This window comes from Spea bombifrons, chromosome 4, assembly GCF_027358695.1.
Source record: "Spea bombifrons isolate aSpeBom1 chromosome 4, aSpeBom1.2.pri, whole genome shotgun sequence".
Taxonomy (NCBI): domain Eukaryota; kingdom Metazoa; phylum Chordata; class Amphibia; order Anura; family Pelobatidae; genus Spea; species Spea bombifrons.
In genome coordinates, this window is record NC_071090.1 from 111,654,516 (window position 1) to 111,678,573 (window position 24,058).

Below are 24,058 nucleotides of genomic sequence, written 5' to 3' on the forward strand. Positions count from 1 at the left end.
TGGCCCTCCAACCTCTGCAGCAATGCCGGCAGCACATATACGTCTATTTCCCAAATACAACCTATGGATTTGACGCTGAGCACATGCACTCAACTTCTTTGGTCGACCAAGGCGACGCCTGAGTGGAACCTGTCCTGTGAAACCGCTGTATGGTCTTGCCCACCATGCTGCAGCTCAGTTTCAGGGTCTTGGCGATCTTCTTATAGCCGCGGCCTTCTTTATGTAGAGCAACAATTCTTTTTTTCAGATCCTCAGAGAGTTCTTTGCCATGAGGCGCCATGTTGGACTTCCAGTGACCAGTATGAGAGAACCTGCTCCCCATTCACACCTGAGATCTTGTAACACTAACGAGTCACATGACACCGGGGAGGGGAAATGGCTGATTGGGCCCAATTTGGACATTTCCACTTAGGGGTGTACTCACTTTTGTTGCCGTAGTTTAGACATTAATGGCTGTGTGTTGAGTTATATTGAGGGGTTAATGGCTGTGTGTTGGGTTATATTTGAGGGGTTAATGGCTGTGTGTTGGGTTATATTGAGGGGTTAATGGCTGTGTGTTGGGTTATATTTGAGGGGTTAATGGCTGTGTGTTGGGTTATATTTGAGGGGTTAATGGCTGTGTGTTGGGTTATATTTGAGGGGTTAATGGCTGTGTGTTGAGTTATATTTGAGGGGTTAATGGCTGTGTGTTGAGTTATATTGAGGGGCAGTAAAGTTACTCTGTTATACAGGCTGTACACTCACTACTTTACATTGTAGCCGAGAGTCATTTCTTCAGTGAAAGATATAATAACATATTTACAACAATGTGAGGGGTGTACTCACTTTTTGTGAGATACTGTATGTATATATACACCGATCAGCCAAAACATTATGACTGCTTACAGGTGAAGTGAATAACACTGGCAGTGGGTGGGATATATTAGACAGTAAATGAACATTATGTCCTCAAAGCTGATGTATTAGAAGCAGAAAAAAATGGGCATGCGTAAGGATCTGAGCAACTTTGACAACGGCCGAATTGTGATGGCTAGACGACTGGGTCAGAGCATCGCCAAAACTGCAGCTCTTGTGGGGTGTTCCCAGGCGGCAGTGGTCAGTGCCTATCAAAAGTGTCAATGAAGGAAAAGTGGTGAACCAGCGACATGTTAGGGTCATGGACCGCCAAGGCTCATTGATGAACGTGAGGGGCGAAGGCTGGCCAGTGTGGTCAAATCCAACAGACGGGCTCCTGTAGCTCAAATTGCTTAAAAAGTTAACATGGGATCTGATAGAAAGGTTTCAGAACATGGGCACATGAGCATAAGAACTGGACCAAGGAGTAATGGAAGAAGGTGGCCAGTCTGATGAATCACTTTTTCTTTTACATCACGTGAATGGCCGGGTGCGTCGCTTACCTAGAGAACACACAGCACCAGGATGCATCCATGGAGGCCGCACCTCACAGCTTACAGGACCTGCTGCTAACTTACCACAGCACACCCTCAGCGGTCTAGTGGAGTCCATGTCTTGACGAGTCAAGGCTGTTTTGGTGGCAAAAGGGTGGCCTAAACAATATTAGGTGGTCATAATGTTAAGTCTAATCGGTGTGTACACATATAAGGGTCTGGAGGCATGATTGGCTGGTCTGAGTATTTCAGAAACTGCTGTCCTACTGGGATTTTCACCCAAACCATCTCTAGGGTTTACAGAGAATGGTCCGAAAAAGAGAAAATATCCAGTGAGCAACAGTTGTGTGGACGAAAATGCTTTGTTGATTTCAGAGGAGAGTGGGCAGACTGGTTTGAGATGATGAAAAGGCAACAGTAAGGTATGCAGAATACCATCTACAGCAGCAGAAGACAACACCGGTCCCACTCCTGTCAGTTAAGAACAGAAAACTGGTGCAAACCGCATAGGCTCACCAAAATTGGACAATGGAAGACTGGATGAACGTCGCCTGGTCTGATGAGTCTCGATTTCTTGTGAAAACCAATGGTTAACGACAATTGACGTGCCAGGACCATCATGACTTGGCCTTGACCTTGGCTTTCTGCACCCAAACAGTGTTGCCGTAATGCCTCGATGTTGAGGCATTCAGCAACACCAAGATCGGCATCAGGGGCCACGTCTGGCCCCTCCCCGGGGCACCAACATCCGCCATACATTGTATGCCGGCAGACACCCGTTTTAAAAGAGTTCAATGGTGTCGCTGAAATGCCTCGATAGGGAGGCATTCAGCGACACTGAACACCCACTCCAGGACGCGCCATGGTCCCAACAGCCACTGCGAGTGATTCGACAATGTCCCAATTAACACACGGAGAAGGGTGACCACATGTCTAATTTTCAATTTGAAAAATGCACACATCGCAAATGTGGCCTTTTAGCCCCCAAACAACCCGACAAACCCATTCATGTGGGGTATCACTGTACTTCCGAGATGTTGCTAAACACATATTGTGCTGTCGTGTGACAGCAACATATACCAGGAGCTGTAAATTCATACATAAAGTAAGTGTGTGGGGAAAAATACACACAAAAAATACTACTGCAAACTTTCACAAAGGCTGGTGGTAGAATTAGTGCATGCAAAGAGTTAAAATACTAGCATTTTAAATACCCTAGGTTGTCTAATCTTCAAAGATATATGGTTTGATGGGGTAAATTGCATTGGCCGGCTTCAAAGATACCCGAAATAGCACATGGGGGCAGAATTAACAGATTTGGAAAAAATGGTTTTGAAATAGCACTTGTACTTATTGCCCCATAACGTGCAGAAAAAAACATTTCATTAGCTTTTAAAGATGAGTAAAAGATTTTTCAAGTAAAAGTCAGAAAAAGTCCTTTCTTCTACATTTTTTCACCATATTTTATACTTTTTTTTTATAGTGCTACGATACAATCAAAATAATGACATCTCTTGTCGTGAAAAAAACAATATATAATTTGTGTGGGTTCAGTAAACGCGAAAGAATAAAATAACAGCTGAACACGAGCAGCGCAGAAATGTTAGAACAGCCATTGTCACGAGGGGTACAACAAATAAAATCAGCCATTGTCACGAAGGGGTTAAAATATAGAAAAAAAATTTCAGTTTTGCTTTCAAATACTTTTTAAATGAATTAAACCTTCTATTTCGGTACTACGTTCCATGTGTGGTTATTTGCATAATCCCTTTCTTTCTCTTGCAGGTATATTTAAGTAGTTCCCGTCTAATCTCCCCGTTCCTCAGACTGTATATAATGGGGTTCAGTAATGGGGTCACCATGGTGTAAAACGCAGAAACCAGCTTTTGTAACCCCAAATATTCTTCCGTTGAAGGAACGAGGTAGTTAAATATCAGTGTCCCGTAATATATACAGACCACGGCCAGGTGGGAGCTGCAGGTGGAGAAGGCTTTCTGCCGGCCATCACTAGAGGAGATTCGGAGGATGGTGAGGAAGATACTTACGTAAGTTACAAAAATAAAAATAAAAGGACAAAATACCATAGTTATAGCCAATACAATGTTACCTATTTCACTACCCAACCTTCCCGAACAAGAAACTTTAAGAATAGGAACCAAATCACAAAATAAATGGTTAATGATATTTGACCCACAAAATGTCATCTGGCTGAAATTAACAACATGCGAGAATGAAATTAGTACTCCAGACGCCCAACACAGAATAACAAGCCGAATGCACAGCTTAAGGTCCATGATGGAGGAGTAACGCAATGGGCTATAGATGGCCAAGTACCGATCGTAGGACATCACGGTGAGGAGTAGACACTCCGTAGCTGCTGATACCGAAAAGAAGTAAAACTGCGCGAAGCAGCCGGGCAAGGACATGGCGCTTCCTTCCTCTAATATAATATGGATCATGGGAGGTTCGATGGTGGTGATGAGGAGGATGTCACTGAGGGACAGGTGGCTGAGGAAGAAGTACATGGGAGAGTAGATGTACCGGGTCGCAGACACCAACGTGACCATTGTTGCGTTTGCAGATAACGTCACAACATAATTTATCAGAAAAAGAAAAAATATGAACGTCCTAATATCGTGAATGTTTTCAAATCCCAAAATCCAGAATTCCGTTACGCTTGTCTCGTTCCTAACATTTTCCTTCACATATGTAAAAAACAAAACATCGTTCATTATATATGCTTGTAATGACGTCCTCTTTGGGTGTTTATTTAAACATTTCATTCTCGTAAGAAGTTTGTAACATCGTTGTGCGTTAATCTATGTGCATCTGTACTCCCCACACCTCAATAAACAGGGAATATTATACCATAAAAAAAAAAAATTTCAAATCTTGAAAAATAGTTTATTCAACTGGAAGATATTTGTATTTTGAGCCTGTAAGTTATTATCTTGTTGCTAAAAATGTATTGTTTGAAAATGGAAGACAAACATATTCATGAAACCACCTACCGATTTATATAATTTTTTTTTTTTTGCAAATTAGGACTTGTCTTTTTTTACATATGTAACATGAGGATTCATCATGGATTTTATTCAATTTGTGAGAAATAATTTACATAATTTAGTTTTCTTATTTTTTTTCAAAATAAAGTATGTTTGGCTACAAATACATATGATATATTGTTTAAATTAAAAAGCATGATATCATATGTACCAGGGCACTATTTTTCTGCTAAAATGTCAATTCCGGCACATTTTGTGTACAGGATGGAGAGGTTGGATAATATAGGTACAGATTCCACTTAGCGCAATTTTTTTTTATTTATCAATAACACTTACCATACTTATACTAAAGACTCATCACAACAAAATGTTACCATATTTCACATTTCTCCCCGACATTCTTCTTTCAGCAAAAATTCTCCAAAAGCTAATATATTTTTTCTTTTATTTTTCTTCTTTTTTATTTCTTTTTTTTTCTGAATATGAAGTTTCATTTGAAAAACATCCACAGATAACATGACACACTGAGCAGGACGTGTGTCTGAGCTGCTAACGCTCTGCCGGTTATATTTCCACAGAAGAAATCATAGATCCTCCAGAGGGACAAAATTAGTTTTCTCAAGAGTATTGCATCTGCCGAATGAAATGATTCACTTAAGGGAATGACACAGGGGGCAGCAGATGGGATAAGAGTAGCCAGGGGCTGTTTAATGTCTTATGTTAGAAAATAAAAAATGTAAGAGATATTTCTTAGAAGAAGGAGGCAGGATTTGATGAGTGGCCAGGTATGCGTGTGAGGCAACAAACTTGGATGGACAATTGAAATTCTCAACATTATAATGAAGATATCAGGAATTGCCTGCAACTGACTTGCATGCCCTCGCCTGAAACTGTCAAAAGACATACCTCACCACCCCTAACATATAGCATATACATTATTGAAACAAATATACATGAATGAAAAGTCCCCAGGATCCCCTGTTAACCAAGGGAAAAACAATTATTTGCCCCAAGTCCCGCTTGGTCTTCACCTGAAAGTGGAGCTCTGAAGGCTGAAGAAATGGCAGCTTGTGCCCACCGAGGGCTATGTCAATCCTTAACAAGTCAATGAATAAATAGTTTTTCATACAAGATTCCACCCTTTGGGTTCAAACCTCATGGCTTCACGCCTTATGCCTGCTTGGGGTAGGTAAGGGTTTTTTAATTTTTTTTTTTTATATCTTCTTAACTTTACTCCTTCATCTCACAGTGAAGCACCGGAGGTTGAGAGACTCAGGATGGGGTCCATTGTGCTTCAAAAGGGATTTTAAGCATTTTTTTCCCACTTTACCCCAGAAGGTGGGAGGCAAAGATGCCTCTAACAGTAAACTTGGTATTTTAACACCTTTGTTGGCATCCAGTGATGATCAACATGACATTCATTAGGGAGAATTAATGCAATTTTATTCTTTTTTTTAGGTGAAAAGTTCTCTTTGACATCTTTTATAACATTGATTTGCTTATCTATAAAACGCTTTGGGTTTTACTGGAAGAAGCTATATAAATGCTTAAATCAATGAATAGACATAGTGTTCACTGCTTGGGATCAGGTGGATTAGCATATAAAGTGTTTGCCCAGCCCAAGTTAAGAAGTGTAAATCCATAAACCACTGGGAGACGCAGGATTACTGCACATAAACCGCTTAGCATACGGGAAGAGGTGTGTGGGCAAAGGTGAGATGAGGAACGTGGAGAGCAAAGTAATGGATGTGTGACCTTTTTTATCTAGAATTGAAAATATCTATCTATGAAAACTCCAAAATGGTGCAGTTTTCTATGTTTTTGATGTATCCTACAAACACTGAAATAAAATCACTGGCAGCAAATTACTGACAGAGATAAATGGAGGACAAAAATAATGGTAAAAGGTAAATATAGTACAAACCGGTGGGAGTAGCAGGGGGAGGGGGCAGGAGATATTTAAACTTATTCCATTTTTGGTTGGTTTTCACCAGTTTATTATACAACGGCAGCCATATTTTCATGAGGTGAAGGAGGTGAACCGCTAAACTCATCATATTTCATCCATTAATATTTCCTTATAACAGTATTTTAAACAGCGCCACCTACTGGTCATATTAGGAAAGCACACAATGATCAACAAAAAGCAAACTAAGACATAACATTAACCATATAACAATTAAAACATTTTATTAATTAGTACAATAAAGTGTTAAACAAAAAAGTGCTTATGAGAAATAATAGGACTCGTCGTCATCTGCAGCCACATTCGTCAACCACCATATCTTCATGTTTGTGTAAAACAATTCTTCCCCCCTCGATCTGTAACATGGACATGGGGCTCAGCTTCACGGGGAGACAGGAAGGACAACTCACTGTGTGGGGGGCATTCACATAGGCCAAACTCTGGGGGAAAAAATGGGGGAAGTAGACAAAAAAACTTTATTTAATTTAAGCAATTCTGAGCATACAAACTTGGAAAATGATAAGATTTACTATCTTTCTAATGTGTCAGAACATAATCTATATTATATCATAATTATTATATTATATCAGAATTACCTGTACATAGGCATGGTTGGTTGGCTTGAAGGAGTCATTTAATGGAAGAGGACAAGCTCCTTCACACCTGTATGCGTTGTATCGCTTGGGTGAAATGATCTGGTGTCCCCATCCAATCTTCTCAAAGTCCACAAACATGTCCACCCGTCTGCACAGAGTCTTCCCGTCTCCCACCGGCATGGAGAGGTTATGGACATTCCTAGGCCTCCTCCGACTGACAGCTTTTCTGGAGGCCTCATTCACTGATCTGGTATATTTAGAGGTCTCCACTGTCTTGATGAGGCTGGGAGACCCGTCAGCATCAGGAGAAGAGTTATCCTTGGCAAACACTAAGAGCCTCACTCTTTTAGCTGTCTCTCCCATACAGTTGCTCTCATCTCCTCTCTCCGGCACATCCTTTGTATCTTCTTGGATGTTGTTCGTCTCCGCATGATGGAGATAGTTCTGGAGCATCTTGGTGACATTGAAAACCTTCCAGGAGGACTCCAACGTGTGAGAAGAGAAATAATTTAAGGATCCTATGAAGAACTCCCTCTGGTCTCCTTTGGCATGATAGATTTCCAGTTTGACGTCTTCAAAAGACGAGCTGGGAATTCGTAACTCCGCCAACCTCAGCTGAGTGCTGCTGGAGATAGACCTCATGTCAAAAGTCAGTTTCCAGCCATTATTCCTTTCAATGCATCCTGGAGAAGACAAGAACAGCAGAGAAGTCATGTTATGTCTTGGATGCAATCTGTCATCTACCTCCCAAAATACAAAGGGAACCACCTAAACATCACTTAGGATTTGAACTAAGGTTATGTTATATACTGTAAAATAGGTTATAAATAGCTGTCTGTAAAATGACGTATAGCCAGTGCTATCCATCTCATCTCTTGCACTACAATAGTTTATATCGTGATCGACACTGAAGAGGCATACAGTACATTCTTAGCAATAACTAATATATAACTCTATAACAAAACCTAAATCATCTAATGCACTCATACAATAAACATGAGATGGATCTGCCTTAGTAAGAGAATATTTATTTTTAGGTATATTCCCTTAATACTAAATAAGTTCATACTTTTTGGAATGAGACTCAGGACGGGATCCGATTCCCAGATGATGGAGCGTTCCAGGATTGGAAGGTTTCTGTCGTTCCCTGTGATGAGAGTTTGGTAGAGCTGCATTATATAAAGGGCCGGTTTCATTGTCTGGGATGGATTGTGTCCATGAAGATCGGCTGAAGGTCTCAGTCCCAGGTTAGTTCCTGTAAGAGGAATATTCAGCTTCCCAAAGATCTCCGGGATGAGAGTGAGGAGCAAAATCATGTGCAGGAGGTCCATCTTTAAACAGGACCTGGACACTTATATCCAAGGAGATGACGTTTCTTCAGAAGCTCTCCAGTAATGATCTCTTCCTTGAAGATCCTAGGACTTTATCTTGAGGTTGTGTCAGAGTCTGAAATGGTTCTTTGCACCTATGGCTGTTTAAAGATTATTTTTTACAGAAGCTTTGAAAGCCATGATCAGTTACTGTTGCATTATTGTGATGCTAATTAGAATGCTAACACATCTTTGTTATCTGGTATTTCAGTGTACCGTATTTTCTGCTGTATGAGACGACTGGGCGTATAAGACGACCCCCAACTTTTCCAGTTAAAATATAGAGTTTGGGCTATACTCGCCGTATAAGACTACCCCTCAACCCAGTATACAACAACCAGCCAATCACGGCAAGCGATGTACCTTACCGGTGATTGGCTGGTTGTTGTATACAAAGCCTGCTTGGATTGGGTGGGTCAGCTCTCCCTAACATATGCCTGTCCACACACACATGTATAGACATACACTGCCCTCACACACCCCTTCCTTTACACACATATACACGTACACACCAGCTTACAAACACACATATACACATACACTGCCCTTACACACACCTGTCCATACACATACACTGCCCATACACAGACATATACATACATACACTGCCCTTACACACACACACACACACACACACATATATATGTATATATATATATATATATATATATATATATATATATATATATGTATATATATATATATATATATATATAATCTACACATACTAACATACACCTGTCCATACATACACATTTATACACTGCTTCTCCGCTCGCCCCTCTCCTAGAGATACGTGGCTTCGTGGGGAATCGTGAATCCGAACAATAAGAGACACGAGAAGAAGCAAGGTTGCGGGAAACAAGACAGCTATGCGGAAGGAGTCAGTGGATAGGGTAGGGAGACAATCACATGCAGTATTTTGTCATCCACAACTGATGATCTCCCGGGACACTGAAAGTACCGGAACAAGCTTCCAAGTCCCAGGACTGTCCCGGTAAAAATGGAACAGCTGGCAACTATGAAGATGAAACAACTAAAAAAAAAAATATTCTGTTGGTGAAGACAAGTCAACGCCATGCTCGTTCTATAAGTGTTTTGTAAGAGTTTTATGTTAGAAAACTAACTAGTTGTACTCTAAGAACAGTTTGGATGAGTTAGGTAGATAATCCCCCATTTCTTGTTTCCCACTAAAGTATTTTGTTACTTTTAATGTGCGTGAGACAGTCTAATGCTGTTCTTGTCTTATCCAAGATGGACTGAAATAGATAATTGCTGGATATTCCTTTTAGACATGATGTCTACCTTCAGCAGCACTCAGATAAGGTTGGCAGAGCTACAAATCCTAGAAAACTATCATGCCAAGGGAGGCCAGAGAGGGGTCAAGAACTAGCTCCATCATGCTGACAAGAACAGCATCTAAGAAGATAAGGAGGAAGATAAGGAGGCTAAGGATATGACAGGCAGAGGTGACGAGAGCAGCTGTATCGGAGAGGTAGCTAATAGAGTGAGACTCTTAGTGTTTGCCAAGGACAACTCTTCTCCTGATGATGTTGGGTCTCCGAGCCTCATCAAGACAGTGGAGGCCTCTAAATACACCAGATCGGTCAATGAGGTCTCCAGAAAAGCTGTCAGTAGGAGGAGAACTAGAAATGCCCATAACCCCTCCATGCCGGTGGGAGACGGGAAGACTCTGTGCAGAAGGGTGGACATGTTTGAGACGATTGGATGATCACACCAGATCAACTCACCCAATATATACAACTCATACAGATGTGAAGGAGCTTGTCCTCTTCCAATAAGTCACACATTCAAGCCAATTAACCATGCTTACGTACTGTTCATGTACTTTTGATTCCAATTTCATATGTTCTCCATTGATACAACTAGTCAGATATATAAATGTGTTTTAATGGTATAAAGAACAAGGGTTAATTCATGTATTTCCTCCAATTTCTTTTGCAGAGTTTGGCCTAACTAAATGGAGTTGTCCATGTTACAGATCAAGGGGGGGAGAGATATTTTGTTTAACATTGCTAAATCTTCTATATTTCATTATATCGGATATATATCTATATTTCAGATAACTCAAAATGTATGTATCTTTTGAAAAAATATTTTATTGCGCCAATTTTAAATTGCATGTTGGTATGTGATTTGAGACCTTGCATGGGCTGTAATAGGCCTCTGAACGGCACAGAAACATTTTCCAATGTACTCGTGGAAAATGTTATTTGTTATTTTATATAATACTTGTTATGTCCTGTCTATCCATTGTACAGGGCTACGGAATATGATTGCGTTATTTAAAACAGTAAATAATAATAATGAGAAAAATGACTTAATCCTTTAACCCCTTAAGGACAATTGGGGTTATTACTCGTAGTATATTGCGGGACAATGGCTCTTTTAACATTTTTCGGTGTTCCTGTTTAGCTGTGATTTTCTTCTTTCTCATTCCGTGCTCCCACACATATTATATATGGTTTTTTTTCAGGACAAACAGGGCTTTCTTTAGATACCATTCATTTTATCATATCATCTAATTTACTATAAAAAAAAATGATAAAATATGGGGATTTTTTGTTAAAAAATAACCTTTTCTCACTTTTTAAACAAAAAACTTTTACTCATCTGCAAAAACTAATGAAAAAACCTGCTAAATAGATTCTACTATTTGTCCTGAGTTTAGAAATACCCAATGTTTTTATGTTTTTTTGCTTTTTTCTACATATTATGGGGCAATAAGTACAGGTAGCGTTTTGCTATTTCAAAACCTTTTTTTTCCAAATCTGGTAATTCTTCCCCCCATGTGCCATTTCAGGTATCTTTGAAGCCGGCCAATCTAATTTACCCCATCAAATCATATATTTTTAAAAACTAGACACCCCGAGGTATTTTAAATGCTGGTAATTTAACCCTTTCCATGCACTAATTTTACCACCAGCCTTTGTGAAACTTTATGGTAGTACATTTTTTTGTATTTTTTTCCACACACGTTGTACTTCAGGTATAAAATTATCGCTCCTGGTATATGTCCCTGTCAAACAACACCCCAATATGTGTTCAGTAACATCTCCTGAGCGCAGTGATACCCCCATGCATGGGTTTGTAGGGTTATTTGGGAGGTAAAAGGCCGCCTTTGTGAGGTGTGTATTTTTATGTCATTTAGACATCTGATCCCCTGCCCCATGTCCCATATTTGGGACATCTTTGAACCCGGCCAATTCAATTTACCCCATCAAATCATATATTTTTTAATACTAGACACCCTATGGGCATTTGTAATGCCAACATTTTAACTCTTTCCATGCTGGAATTTTTGTAAAGATAAAGAATTTTAGGACTTGCTTATTAAAAACTTTTTTTTTTTTGTGAACTCAGATCTATGACGGCAACGTCATTTACAGGATGGCACTTGTGGTTGCTCTTCAGAGCAATCACAAGGCTATCGGGGTAAGGGGGTTGTGTTACTGACATGCCTCGATATGGAGGCATGTCAGCAACACAGTTTATGCTTAGGAAGCGTTTCCGATCGCTTCCTAAGCTGTTTTAGCCGGGATCCTCCCCGGATCCACGGTCAGCCTCACTTGTGAGGCTTCCGTGGATGCCGCGGAGATGCAGCTATTTAATGGCAGCCCGTACATGTACGTGGATTGTCGTTAAGGGGTTAAGAAATGACTGCTGGTTGCACTGGACCCGACGACATCTAGTGGCTGAAATCTGAACTGCATGTTCACTCACTGCTAAGAGTAAATGTTAAATTTAACATCTTCTCATAGGCTGCCTATTTCAGGTCCACTTACTGAATTATGATCTCTGGTGAGTTGCAGTAGCACAATCGTGCAAGTTGGCTGGAGCAAAAATAAAAAAAACTCATGTAGGAGATGCGAGTGCATGCGCGTTGAAAAAGAAGGCAACTCACAAATGTTCTAATAAGAAATTCAATATAAGCCTGTGCCAGCAGGGAGAAAGAAAAGAAAGGTAAAAGGATCAAAAGAAGAAAAAAATGGGCTAGTGGCAGCTCTAACATCACCAGGGACAATAAAAATAAACTGCTGTGAGCGCTCAGTCAGCATTAACAGGGTAAATTAGCAAAATATTTTTTTCATTAGTATTCATACACACAGTGATACATAAATAATCAACACTTAGAAAATGTACGAACAGTGAGTATCCAAGTCATTTAAAAAAGACTCTTGCATTCACATTAGTACCAACTGCAAATTTACCAAATGTTGGCTAATTCGGCAATTCGTACAAAGCCATGAAAACGAGACGAGACCACCCACAAAGTGGATGAAAACGAAGAAGAAAGCTAAAAAAATTTTGCCCTTTCACTCACATTCTCACTTAGTCTATCACAGTCTTGTTCACACTCTTTCTCACCCTGTTTCCATTACCTTCTCTGCCGAGCATGTCTCCTTTTGCTTTTGTTCCACTTCCGCATCTTCTTGTTCTTTATCTTTTATCTTCTACCTTTCTCTACATCCTCCGCAGATATAACCTGGCATGAACTTCTGCCACAATGGCGGCGTTTCCTTTGATGTCCTTTGATGTCCTCTCATTCGATCCTCCAATTGAGGTGAGGACATCGCCAAAACCAAAAGTTCACCTTAGGGCAAAATGGTAACATCCTCTCATTCATTGGATTGGACATAACCTGACCCCAAATCACGGTGTTTCCAGTGACATACTCTCCAGCAATTATTCAATCGAGGATTTAACCAAAAGTGCCACGATTTTGGTAAAGGTCACCTTAAGGCGCTGCAGTTTTGGCAGAAATTCACGCCACATTATGTCCAATCCTCGTATCGTGGGAAAAGTTTTCTCTTAGGTGAACTTACACCAAAATTACTGCACTTTGGTTGATGTCCTCCTCTCTGATTGGAGGATCGGGCGACAGGGCGTCGCCAGAACTGCCGTCATTTTGGCAGAAGTTCATGCCCCGTTATGTCCGTGGAGATGCGGATGAAGAGACAAGATACAAGAAGATGCGTAATCGGTCAGTAGAAGTGGAAGTTGTCGGCAGAGAGGGTAGGGGAACATTTAGAGAGCGAGATAGAGAGAGGACATTAGAATGAGAGTTTGTCTGAATTCAAAATGCCAACCAATGACAGGGAATGTAATTTGTTGTCTGAAAACGAATGTGCCAAAACGAACCGAAAAATTAGTCTGAATCGTTTTTGGCCCATTTGCACATTTCTACTGTAAACTTGTCATGTTTCACCAAACAACTCACAAATGTTCAATTAAGAATAAAATGACAGATCTCCTAAAGTTAATTTGCTTCAAACTGTGTGATGTCAAATTAAGGTTTTATCTAAATGGAACAGCACCTTCAATGTTATCCGTGCCCTACCACTATGGGGACATCGTATTGTGACCTTGCTTGTTGTTTATTCAGTATCTCCTTATATACTGTATTTCAATTTTCTACTCACTTTTTAAACACAAAAACAAGGTTGTCATCTTAGTGGTTCTACACTCACAAAGGTGCAATGAATGGTGAAGAGTGTACTATGTACTGTGTGGGTTATTTATTCTTTTATTTGTTCATGATTAATGGTACAACCCCGTATACTAACGGGTACTGGGTAAAAATAATTTCAAAAAACCTATAAAACAACAATTCATGCCCTCGCCTGTAACTTACAAAAGTTGCAGCCATTCGCAAGCCAGTCGTGAACAACTCTCCAGTTACTGAATCTTCGAGTTGTTTTATGAGTTATCGCATGTGAGGGAACTCTAAATACATCCTTTATTAATAACAAGTGCAACACCTGTATTTTAAAAAATATATTTTAAGTGCTTCATGGAAAATATAAATTGTTTTGCACAGAATCATTACAGAAAGGTTTTTATAAATATCCAAGCAGATGTGTCTTGTTCAGAAGGATCCCAGGACTTTATATTGGGGTTGTGTCAAAATCTGAAATGGTTCTTCACACTTGTGGCTGTTTGAAGATCATTTTGACCAAAACTTCAAAGGCCATGATCAGTTATTGAGTTATTGTGATGCTAATTAGAATTATAACAGGTGTTTTCTTATGATGACTTTCTGTTTTCTGTAGAATGGGAATTAATACCATCAAAGAATCTTCAATAAAGTAATTGATGTAGAAAATACATATTCATGATAACACACAAATACTTAAACATACACATTTATGCTCGCACACCTAAACATAACATACATATTGATGTTCACACACACTTACAGATTGTCTGCTTTCCAAAAATATGTACTATGTGTTATTTATTGTTTTATTTGTTCATGATTACAGCTACAAACCCATATAAAAAATTTTAACACAATTTAAAAAAATACTAATGCATGCCCTCGCCTGTAACTCACAAAATGGAAATTTGAAGCAGCTCACAAGCCCATCGTGAGCAGCTTACCAATTATTACATGTTTGTGTTGGTTTGTAAGTAATTGTGTGTGATGTGACTTTAATTACATTATACATCAGGACTGAAAAAAATCACAAACTAAAACCTTACTTTAATCCTTTATTAATAACAAGTGCAACACATACAGTTTTCATATATATTTAAGTGCTTCAGGGGAAAATGGTAATTTTTATGTACGGAATAATTTCAGAAAAGTTTTTATAAATAATAGGACTCGTCGTCATCTGCAACCACATTCCTCAACCACCATATCTTCATGTTTGTGTAAAACAATTCTTCCCCCCTCGATCTGTAACATGGACATGGGGCTCAGCTTCACGGGGAGACAGGAAGGACAACTCACTGTGTGGGGGGCATTCAGATGGGCCAAACTCTGAAAAAATGAGAAAAATACACAAATTAACATTCATTCTTTATAGTATAAATAAAAAAAATTAAATTAACTAACTATAGAAGTATTAGCAATTCTAAAGAAAAAAATGGAACTGAGACTGCATGCACATAATTGGAATAAATATTTTTCTAATTTGTCAGCAAAATCTACAGAATAAGAGAGAAATCTATATTATATTTATTATATTATATGATAAACTCACCTGTACATAGGCATGGTTGGTTGGCTTGAAGGAGTCATTTAGTGGAAGAGGACAAGCTCCTTCACATCTGTATGCGTTGTATCGCTTGGGTGAGATGATCTGGTTTCCCCATCCAATCTTCTCAAAGTCCACAAACATGTCCACCCGTCTGCACAGAGTCTTCCCGTCTCCCACCGGCATGGAGGGGTTATGGGCATTCCTAGTTCTCCTCCTACTGACAGCTTTTCTGGAGACCTCATTCACTGATCTGGTGTATTTAGAGGTCTCCGCTGTCGTGATGAGGCTGGGAGACCCGTCATCATCAGGAGAAGAGTTGTCCTTGGCAAACACTAAGAGCCTCACTCTTTTAGCTGTCTCTCCCATACAGCTGCTCTCATCTCCTCTCTCCGGCACATCCTTTGTATCTTCTTGGATGTTGTTCTTCTCAGCATGACGGAGATAGTTCTGGAGCATCTTGGTGACATTGAAAACCGTTGAGGAGGACTCCACATTGTGAGAAGATAAATGATTTAAGGATCCTATGAAGACCCCCCTCTGGCCTCCCTTGGCATGATAGATTTCGAGCTTGGCGTTTTTGAAGGATGAGCTGGGGATTCGTAACTCCGCCAACCTCAGTTGAGTGCTGCTGGAGATAGACGTCATGTCAAATGTCAATTTCATGCCATTATCCTTTTTAGAGCAGCCTGGAGAAGACAAGAACATCAATGTTAGGGTCAAATTAGGCTCTCGGACATTTGAGATGACAATTAATGTATCATACATTAAGAATTATGTAATATACCAGATTATTTAAACAGAAAGCTTACTTACTTTTTGGAATGAGACTCAGGACAGGATCCGATTCCCAGATGATGGAGCGTTCCAGGATTGGAAGGTTTCCGTCGTTCCCTGTGATGATAGTTTGGTAGAGCTGCATTATATAAAGGGCTGGTTTCATTGTCTGGGATGGATTGTGTCCATGAAGATCGGCTGAAGGTCTCAGTCCCAGGTTAGTTCCTGTAAGAGGAATATTCAGCTTCCCAAAGATCTCCGGGATAAGAGTGAGGAGCAAAATCATGAGCAGGAGGTCCATCTTTAAACAGGTCTTCTGCTGTGGATGTGGCCTCTTCTATCCAATGAGATGTGTCTTGTTCAGAAGCTCTCCAGTAATGATCTCTTCCTTGAGGATCCCAGGACTTTATATTGGGGTTGCGTCAAAATCTGAAATGGTTCTTCACACTTGTGGCTGTTTGAAGATCATTTTGACCCAAACTTCAAAGGCCACGATCAGTTATTGAGTTATTGTGATGCTAATTAGAATTATAACAGGTGTTTGTTTATGGTGAGTTTCTGTTTTCTGTAGAATGGAAATTAATACCATCAAAGAATCTTCAATAAAGTAATTGATGTAGAAAATACTTCAAAGTAACTCATGATAAATGTCATGTTACCAGAAACCCATTTTGCTTCCTTCCAGTGACTTTGTTTATTGTATACCAGGTGTTCTAGTTTGTGATACATTTTGTCTAATATCTCCCCCATCCTCGACACTTCAATAACTGTTGAAATCATACGGCCATTGATGACTTAATTTAAACTTTTTGTCTGATTCAGCACATGGTGAACCTAATTTAAAGATGGACTGCACATTGACAAAGGGATTGGAGAGTATTAGAAGACAGCATTTACCGTCTACTGAATTACCTGTTAAAGGTTCTGTTCTGAAATCATGGAAAATTTTGCCTTGTTCATAATTTTGACGAGAAAAACATAATCATCACTTGACACAAAAATGGAAAAACAAAGTTTCTGAAAAGCTTCTGTGTTGTTTTCATGCAATGAGATCTTCAGAGGGAGAAATACAATGACAGATCTGCTAAGGGTTATTTACTTAACATACTAGAGATCCCAAAGAATAGTGTGTCTAAGTGGAACAGAACCTTTAATATTTTCCATGTCCCAGCACTATGAGGACATCTTATTGTGATGGTTCTCTGTCTCCAGTCCTGTCTAACAGAGAAATTTCAAACATGTGACCCAGTCCCTGACAATTTATGAAAACATTTAATTATATTCTCATTTATGTCCATTTACTATTAAGGATGTAAAATATGTATATTTATAAAAATTAGCTTAACCATTTTACGTATTCAATATAATCTTACATACTTTATTTTGAACTTCATATTATTTGACTCCTTAATAAAATAAAAAGATTGTCTCCTCCTTGGTTGTTTGATCACAAAGGTCGAGAGCCAACCCTCAAATAAGTGAACAGTGCAACGAACAGGTAAAAGTGTAAAATAAAAAATGCAAAACATAATGTACATTACATCAAGACATTAAAACTGATTTAATATTTCTAATGGGTTTTTATTATTTCAGATTTTTTAAATTAAGTTTAACCCAAATAGAGATAAACCTTACAGTTTTACAAGATTAGATGGAAATATAACAGACATAAGTACAAAGTTAAGCATTTTGGTTTATTTTATTAATTGCAGTTCAGAGTTTCAGAGACATAACATCAGTATTTCTCTAATTATTATATATATATAGTATATTCTAATGATTTTTATTACTATATTATTAGATGTTTGAAGATCTCTTTGAAGATTCTCAGATAGAATTATTCATAGTTCAGAATAAACATTGACACTCGTTGGCGTTAATAGTGTGAAAATGAAGTGTCAATGGCTGGACTTTTGATCCGTCCCCTTTAATAAAACTTCATACAGCCTCAAGTGTGAAACACAATTCATTTTATTCATCAACCCAAATATAAAGTCCTGGGATCCTCAAGGAAGAGATCATTACTGGAGAGCTTCTGAACAAGAAACATCTCCTTGGGCAGAAGAGACCAGATTCACAGCAGAAGACCTGTTTAAAGATGGATCTCCTGCTCATGATTTTGCTCCTCACTCTTATCCCGGAGATCTTTGGGAAGCTGAATATTCCTCTTACAGGAACTAACCTGGGACAGAGACCTTCAGCCGATCTTCATGGACACAATCCATCCCAGACAATGAAACCAGCCCTTTATATAATGCAGCTCTACCAAACTCTCATCACAGGGAACGATGGAGACCTTCCAATCCTGGAACGCTCCATCATCTGGGAATCGGATCCTGTCCTGAGTCTCATTCCAAAAAGTAAGTAAGCTTTCTGTTTAAATAATCTGTTATATTACATAATTCTGAATGTATGATACATTAATTGTCATCTCAAATGTCCGAGAGCCTAATTGGACCCTAACATTGATGTTCTTGTCTTCTCCAGGCTGCTCTAAAAAGGATAATGGCATGAAATTGACTTTTGACATGACGTCTATCTCCAGCAGCACTCAACTGAGGTTGGTGGAGTTACGAATCCCCAACTCATCCTTCAAAAACGCCAAACTCGAAATCTATCATGCCAAAGGAGGCCAGAGGGGGGTCTTCATAGGATCCTTAAATCATTTGTCTTCTCACAATGTGGAGTCCTCCTCAATGGTTTTCAATGTCACCAAGATGCTCCAGAACTATCTCCACCATGCTGAGAAGAACAACATCCAAGAAGATACAAAGGATGTGCCGGATAGAGGAGATGGGAGCAGCTGTATGGGAGAGACAGCTAAAAGAGTGAGGCTCTTAGTGTTTGCCAAGGACAACTCTTCTCCTGATGCTGACGGGTCTCCCAGCCTCATCAAGACAGTGGAGGCCTCTAAGTACACCAGATTTGTCAATGGGGTGTCCAGAAAAGCTGTCAGTAGGAGAAGGACGAGGAATGCCCATAACCCCTCCATGCCGGTGGGAGACGGGAAGACTCTGTGCAGAAGGGTGGACATGTTTGTGGACTTTGAGAAGATTGGATGGGGAAACCAGATCATCTCTCCCAAGCGATACAACGCATACAGGTGTGAAGGAGCTTGTCCTCTTCCATTAAATGACTCCTTCAAGCCAACCAACCATGCCTACGTACAGGTGAGTTTATCATATAATATAATAAATATAAAAAAAAATAGATTTCTTATGTATTGTGTACATTTTGCTGACAAACGAGAAAAATATTAATTCTAATCATGTCCTCGTAGTCTCAGTTCCAATATTTTGTTTAGAATTGCTAAAACTTATAGTTAGATCATTTTAAGTATATGAATTTTGATTTATTTAGATTTATACTGTAAAGAATGAATGTTAATTTGTGTGTTTTTCTCATTTTTTGCAGAGTTTGGCCCATCTGAATGCCCCCCACACAGTGAGTTGTCCTTCCTGTCTCCCCGTGAAGCTGAGCCCCATGTCCATGTTACAGATCGAGGGGGGAAGAATTGTTTTACACAAACATGAAGATATGGTGGTTGAGGAATGTGGCTGCAGATGACGGCGAGTCCTATTATTTATAAAAACTTTTCTGTAAGTATATTTTATATTTAAAAAGCTGTATGTGTTGCACTTGTAATTAATAAAGGATTTAAATTACATTGTGATTTGTGATTTTTTTCAGTGCTAACGTGTAACGTAATTAAAGTCCCCTCACGTGTGATTACTGACCAAATAATGAGATCGGAAACCATCTTGTTATTTATTTTGGATTTGAAAGATTCATTTACTGTGTATATAACTACTTTATAACTGTGATTTGCACAGTAACACTTTCCTGCGTTAGTGGTTTGAGGTAGGGAGCTTGGCATTACCGGTCAGATTCTAGGCAGGGTCATTGGGTCATACTGAAAGCCATGCTCAAGTCATGGGGAGTGAGCGGTGCTAAAATAAATACATATATAAAAAAAACATTGATGCCTAAAGGCAGCGATCAGTGCGTGGAGGAGGCAGCTTACAGTGGCTGCCTGCTACCGCGTCATCAGAAGTTTTATTAAAAACAGTGTGCGAACGGAAGTCTCATGCGATGACGTGATCGCACCATACTTCCTTAGTGAATGGAAGCCTCGCATTCACACTAAAGGTGATGGTCCATTCATGAGGAGTAAGCACTGCTGATTGGTCAGAGACTGATCAGCAGACTTTATAACAAACAGACCAAAAAAAAAACAAAAAGATTGATGCATAAAGGCAGTGATAAATGCGTGGAGCAGGCAGCTTACTATGACTACTATAACATCAGACGTTCCAAAAAGTGTTCCAACGGGTTCCCAGCTCATGTGTGGTTAGATCAGCGGGCTGACAGAATGAAAAAACTGTCTGATCCCTGCTGTCATTTAAGGGCAGGACTGGACTGGGAATTAAAATCAGCCCTGGAAATAATTGAATACCAGCCTCGTGTTTTATGGTGCCATTAATATGCACGTGGCACATGTGTGCGGTCTCATCCCAGATCATGGGAGTTGTAGTCCGCAAAAGCACATGCTCCAGAAAAGCAAAAAGGTTGGCATATTAGGGAATGTTGAAAAGGTGTGATCCCCACCGACTCGTATATAAAATATAATAATAGTGCTTCCCACAGTCTGCTGCTTCCCGAATTTCACTCTTCCTCAGAGAATGCTGTCACCCTCTGGTCTGGGGACAGGGAAAGCCAGGTGACCCCATCAGCCCCTTGCCAATAACCCTGGTAACTCACATAGTCACTGTCACACATATTTACAGAAACCTACATTTCCTTTAATGATCACACTCAAATACTTTTCAAAAATATGTACTATGTGGGTACAAAGCAATGCATGCCCTCACCCGTTACTCACAAAAAGTAGAGATGCAGTCACCCACAATCCCGTCATGAATAACTGTCACGAACCGGGGGAGCAGGTCTGATAGGAGCCCAGATGCAGGGGATACGAGGGGCTCTGTCTGTACCCCACGATGCATGATGGCTTGGGGTTGGTACAGACAGGCACAGGAAATAACTCAAAGACAGAAGATGCGGATTAAGAGTTGTATTGCATATGATGGTACAATATATATACAAAGAAAGTCACTTGGCAGGAAGCCTTCTCGTTGGGGCACACACGGCAGGAAGCCCTCTCGTTGGGGCACACACGGCAGGAAGTCCTCTCGTTGGGGCACACATGGCAGGAAGCCCTCTCGTTGGGGCACACACGGCAGGAAGCCCTCTCGTTGGGGCACACACGGCAGGAAGCCCACTTGCAGGGCACACGGCAGGAAGCCCACTTGCAGGGCACACGGCAGGTTGCCCACTTGCAGGGCACTCGACTTGGGAGTCCACTTAGTGGGGCGCTGGCCGCAACTCAGGAACAAATCAGGAACCAAATCAGGAACCAAATCAGGAACCAAATCAGGAACCAAATCAGGAACCAAAGCAGGAACCAAAGCAGGTGGTCCTCAAACGCCAATGTCAAGGCCCAGACTGAAGGGCTGGGCAGGTTTATATAAGCTGTGATCTCCAGGTGCACCTTGTTTCCTGGTTATGGCAATCAGGTCTGAGTGCAGCTGGACTAGATAATCCCTCTGAGTGCTTTAGAGTGACAAGAGCGACCACTAGAGGTTGGAAACGGGAATGAGCCACGCAAAGTATGAACAAGTCCAGCCAGCGAAGGGTGAAAACGTGACAATAACTGACCAATTATCACACGTTCATGTTGTTATAGGAGTTATTGAATGCAAGACGACTATAATTGCATTAACAGTTTAGACTGACGAAATCACAAACCAAAATATTATTTCAATCCTTTATTAATAACAAGTGCAACACATACAGTTTTTAAATATATTATAAGTGCTTCGGGGAACGTCAATTACAAAAAAAAAATCATGAATAATAGGACTCGTCGTCATCTGCAGCCACATTCCTCAACCACCATATCTTCATGTTTGTGTAAAACAATTCTTCCCCCCTCGATCTGTAACATGGACATGGGGCTCAGCTTCACGGGGAGACAGGAAGGACAACTCACTGTGTGAGGGGCATTCAGATGGGCCAGACTGCAAGAAATGAGAAAAACACACAAATTAACATTCACTCTTTACAGTATAAATAAAAATAAAAAAATTAGCTAACTATAGAAGTTTCAGCAATACTAAACTAAATATTGGAACTGAGACTGCATGTACATAATTAGAATTAATATTTTTCTCATTTGCCAGCTAAATCTACAGAAAAAGTGAGAAATCTGTATTATATTTATTATATTATATGATAAACTCACCTGTACGTAGGCATGGTTGGTTGGCTTGAAGGAGTCATTTAGTGGAAGAGGACAAGCTCCTTCACACCTGTATGCGTTGTATCGCTTGGGAGAGATGATCTGGTTTCCCCATCCAATCTTCTCAAAGTCCACAAACATGTCCACCCGTCTGCACAGAGTCTTCCTGTCTCCCACCGGCATGGAGGGGTTATGGACATTCCTAGTTCTCCTCCGACTGACAGCTTTTCTGGAGACCTCATTGACCGATCGGGTGTATTTAGAGGTCTCCACTGTCTTGATGAGGCTGGGAGACCCGTCAGCATCAGGAGAAGAGTTGTCCTTGGCAAACACTAACAGCCTCACTCTTTTAGCTGTCTCTCCCATACAGCTGCTCTCGTCTCCTCTCTCCGGCACATCCTTTGTATCTTCTTGGATGTTGTTCTTCTCAGCATGATGGAGATAGTTCTGGAGCATCTTGGTGACATTGAAAACCTTCGAGGAGGACTCCCAGTTGTGAGAAGATAAATGATTTAAGGATCCAATAAAGACCCCCCTCTGGCCTCCCTTGGCATGATAGATTTCGAGCTTGGCGTTTTTGAAGGATGAGCTGGGGATTCGTAACTCCGCCAACCTCAGCTGAGTGCTGCTGGAGATAGACGTCATGTCAAATGTCAATTTCCAGTCATTATTCTTTTCAGTGCAACCTGGAGAAGACAAGAACGTCAATGTTAGGGTCCCATTAGGCTCTCGGACATTTAACATAACAATTAATGTATCGTACATTAAGAATGATGTAAATAATAACAGATTATTCAAAAAGAAAGCTTACTTACTTTTTGGAATGAGACTCAGGACGGGATCCGATTCCCAGATGATGGAGCGTTCCAGGATTGGAAGGTCTCCATCGTTCCCTGTGATGAGAGATTGGTAGAGCTGCATTATATAAAGGGCTGGTTTCATTGTCTGGGATGGATTGTGTGCATGAAGATCGGCTGAAGGTCTCAGTCCCAGGTTAGTTCCTGTAAGAGGAATATTCAGCTTCCCAAAGATCTCCGGGATGAGAGTGAGGAGCAAAATCATGAGCAGGAGATCCATCTTTAAACAGGTCTTCTGCTGTGGATCTGGTCTCTTCTGCCCAAGGAGATGTGTCTTGTTCAGAAGTTCTCCAGTAATGATCTCTTCCTTGAGGATCCCAGGACTTTATCTTGAGCTTGTGTCAAAATCTGAAATGGTTCTTCACACTTGTGGCTGTTTGAAGATCATTTTGACCCAAACCTCAAAGGCCATGATCAGTTATTGAGTTATTGTGATGCTAATTAGAATTATAACAGGTGTTTGTTTATGGTGAGTTTCTGTTTTCTGTAGAATAGGAATTAATACCATCAAAGAATCTTCAATAAAGTAATTGATGTAGAAAATACTTCAAAGTAACTCATGATAAATGTCATCTTACCAGAAACCCATTTTGCTTCCTTCCAGTGACTTTGTTTATTGTTTACCAGGTGCTCTAGTTTGTGATACATTTTGTCTAATATCTCCCCCATCATCCACACTTCTTTTTGTCTGATTCAGGACATGGTGAACCTAATTTAAAGATGGATCCGCACATTGACAAAGAGATTGGAGAGTATTAGAAGACAGCATTTACCGTCTACTGAATTACCTG

General features: G+C 40.1%; 4 protein-coding genes across 4 annotated transcripts; 1 reads left to right on the top strand and 3 right to left on the bottom strand.

Annotated features, from left to right (window-relative positions):
• Window positions 1-6,646: 6,646 nt before the first annotated feature.
• Window positions 6,647-8,286, bottom strand: LOC128491762 (nodal homolog 2-A-like). Its single transcript, XM_053464076.1, has 3 exons — window positions 8,025-8,286; window positions 6,956-7,638; window positions 6,647-6,799 (listed from the first exon to the last, which is right to left on the bottom strand). The coding sequence occupies exons 1-3, from the start codon at window positions 8,284-8,286 to the stop codon at window positions 6,647-6,649; spliced, it is 1,098 nt and encodes a 365-aa protein (XP_053320051.1).
• A 6,676-nt stretch (window positions 8,287-14,962) lies between these two features.
• LOC128491763 (nodal homolog 2-A-like) lies at window positions 14,963-16,410 on the bottom strand. Its single transcript, XM_053464077.1, has 3 exons — window positions 16,149-16,410; window positions 15,339-16,021; window positions 14,963-15,115 (listed from the first exon to the last, which is right to left on the bottom strand). The coding sequence occupies exons 1-3, from the start codon at window positions 16,408-16,410 to the stop codon at window positions 14,963-14,965; spliced, it is 1,098 nt and encodes a 365-aa protein (XP_053320052.1).
• A 1,797-nt stretch (window positions 16,411-18,207) lies between these two features.
• On the top strand, window positions 18,208-19,676 carry LOC128491764 (nodal homolog 2-A-like). Its single transcript, XM_053464078.1, has 3 exons — window positions 18,208-18,469; window positions 18,597-19,279; window positions 19,524-19,676. The coding sequence occupies exons 1-3, from the start codon at window positions 18,208-18,210 to the stop codon at window positions 19,674-19,676; spliced, it is 1,098 nt and encodes a 365-aa protein (XP_053320053.1).
• Window positions 19,677-22,033: 2,357 nt separating this feature from the next.
• Window positions 22,034-23,487, bottom strand: LOC128491765 (nodal homolog 2-A-like). Its single transcript, XM_053464079.1, has 3 exons — window positions 23,226-23,487; window positions 22,414-23,096; window positions 22,034-22,191 (listed from the first exon to the last, which is right to left on the bottom strand). Exons 1-3 carry the CDS (start codon window positions 23,485-23,487, stop codon window positions 22,039-22,041), a joined length of 1,098 nt encoding a protein of 365 aa, XP_053320054.1. The 3' UTR covers window positions 22,034-22,038.
• Between the last annotated feature and the right edge of the window lie 571 nt (window positions 23,488-24,058).

Coding starts and splice junctions, on each gene's coding strand:
- LOC128491762 (XM_053464076.1), bottom strand. CDS start 8,286: ATGGACCTCCTGCACATGATTTTGCTCCTCACTCTCATCCCGGAGATC. Junction 7,639..8,024: donor CCTGAGTCTCATTCCAAAAA/GTATGAACTTAT, acceptor TGTCTTCTCCAG/GATGCATTGAAAGGAATAAT. Junction 6,800..6,955: donor CCAACCATGCCTATGTACAG/GTAATTCTGATA, acceptor TTTTTCCCCCAG/AGTTTGGCCTATGTGAATGC.
- LOC128491763 (XM_053464077.1), bottom strand. CDS start 16,410: ATGGACCTCCTGCTCATGATTTTGCTCCTCACTCTTATCCCGGAGATC. Junction 16,022..16,148: donor CCTGAGTCTCATTCCAAAAA/GTAAGTAAGCTT, acceptor TGTCTTCTCCAG/GCTGCTCTAAAAAGGATAAT. Junction 15,116..15,338: donor CCAACCATGCCTATGTACAG/GTGAGTTTATCA, acceptor TCATTTTTTCAG/AGTTTGGCCCATCTGAATGC.
- LOC128491764 (XM_053464078.1), top strand. CDS start 18,208: ATGGATCTCCTGCTCATGATTTTGCTCCTCACTCTTATCCCGGAGATC. Junction 18,470..18,596: donor CCTGAGTCTCATTCCAAAAA/GTAAGTAAGCTT, acceptor TGTCTTCTCCAG/GCTGCTCTAAAAAGGATAAT. Junction 19,280..19,523: donor CCAACCATGCCTACGTACAG/GTGAGTTTATCA, acceptor CATTTTTTGCAG/AGTTTGGCCCATCTGAATGC.
- LOC128491765 (XM_053464079.1), bottom strand. CDS start 23,487: ATGGATCTCCTGCTCATGATTTTGCTCCTCACTCTCATCCCGGAGATC. Junction 23,097..23,225: donor CCTGAGTCTCATTCCAAAAA/GTAAGTAAGCTT, acceptor TGTCTTCTCCAG/GTTGCACTGAAAAGAATAAT. Junction 22,192..22,413: donor CCAACCATGCCTACGTACAG/GTGAGTTTATCA, acceptor CTCATTTCTTGC/AGTCTGGCCCATCTGAATGC.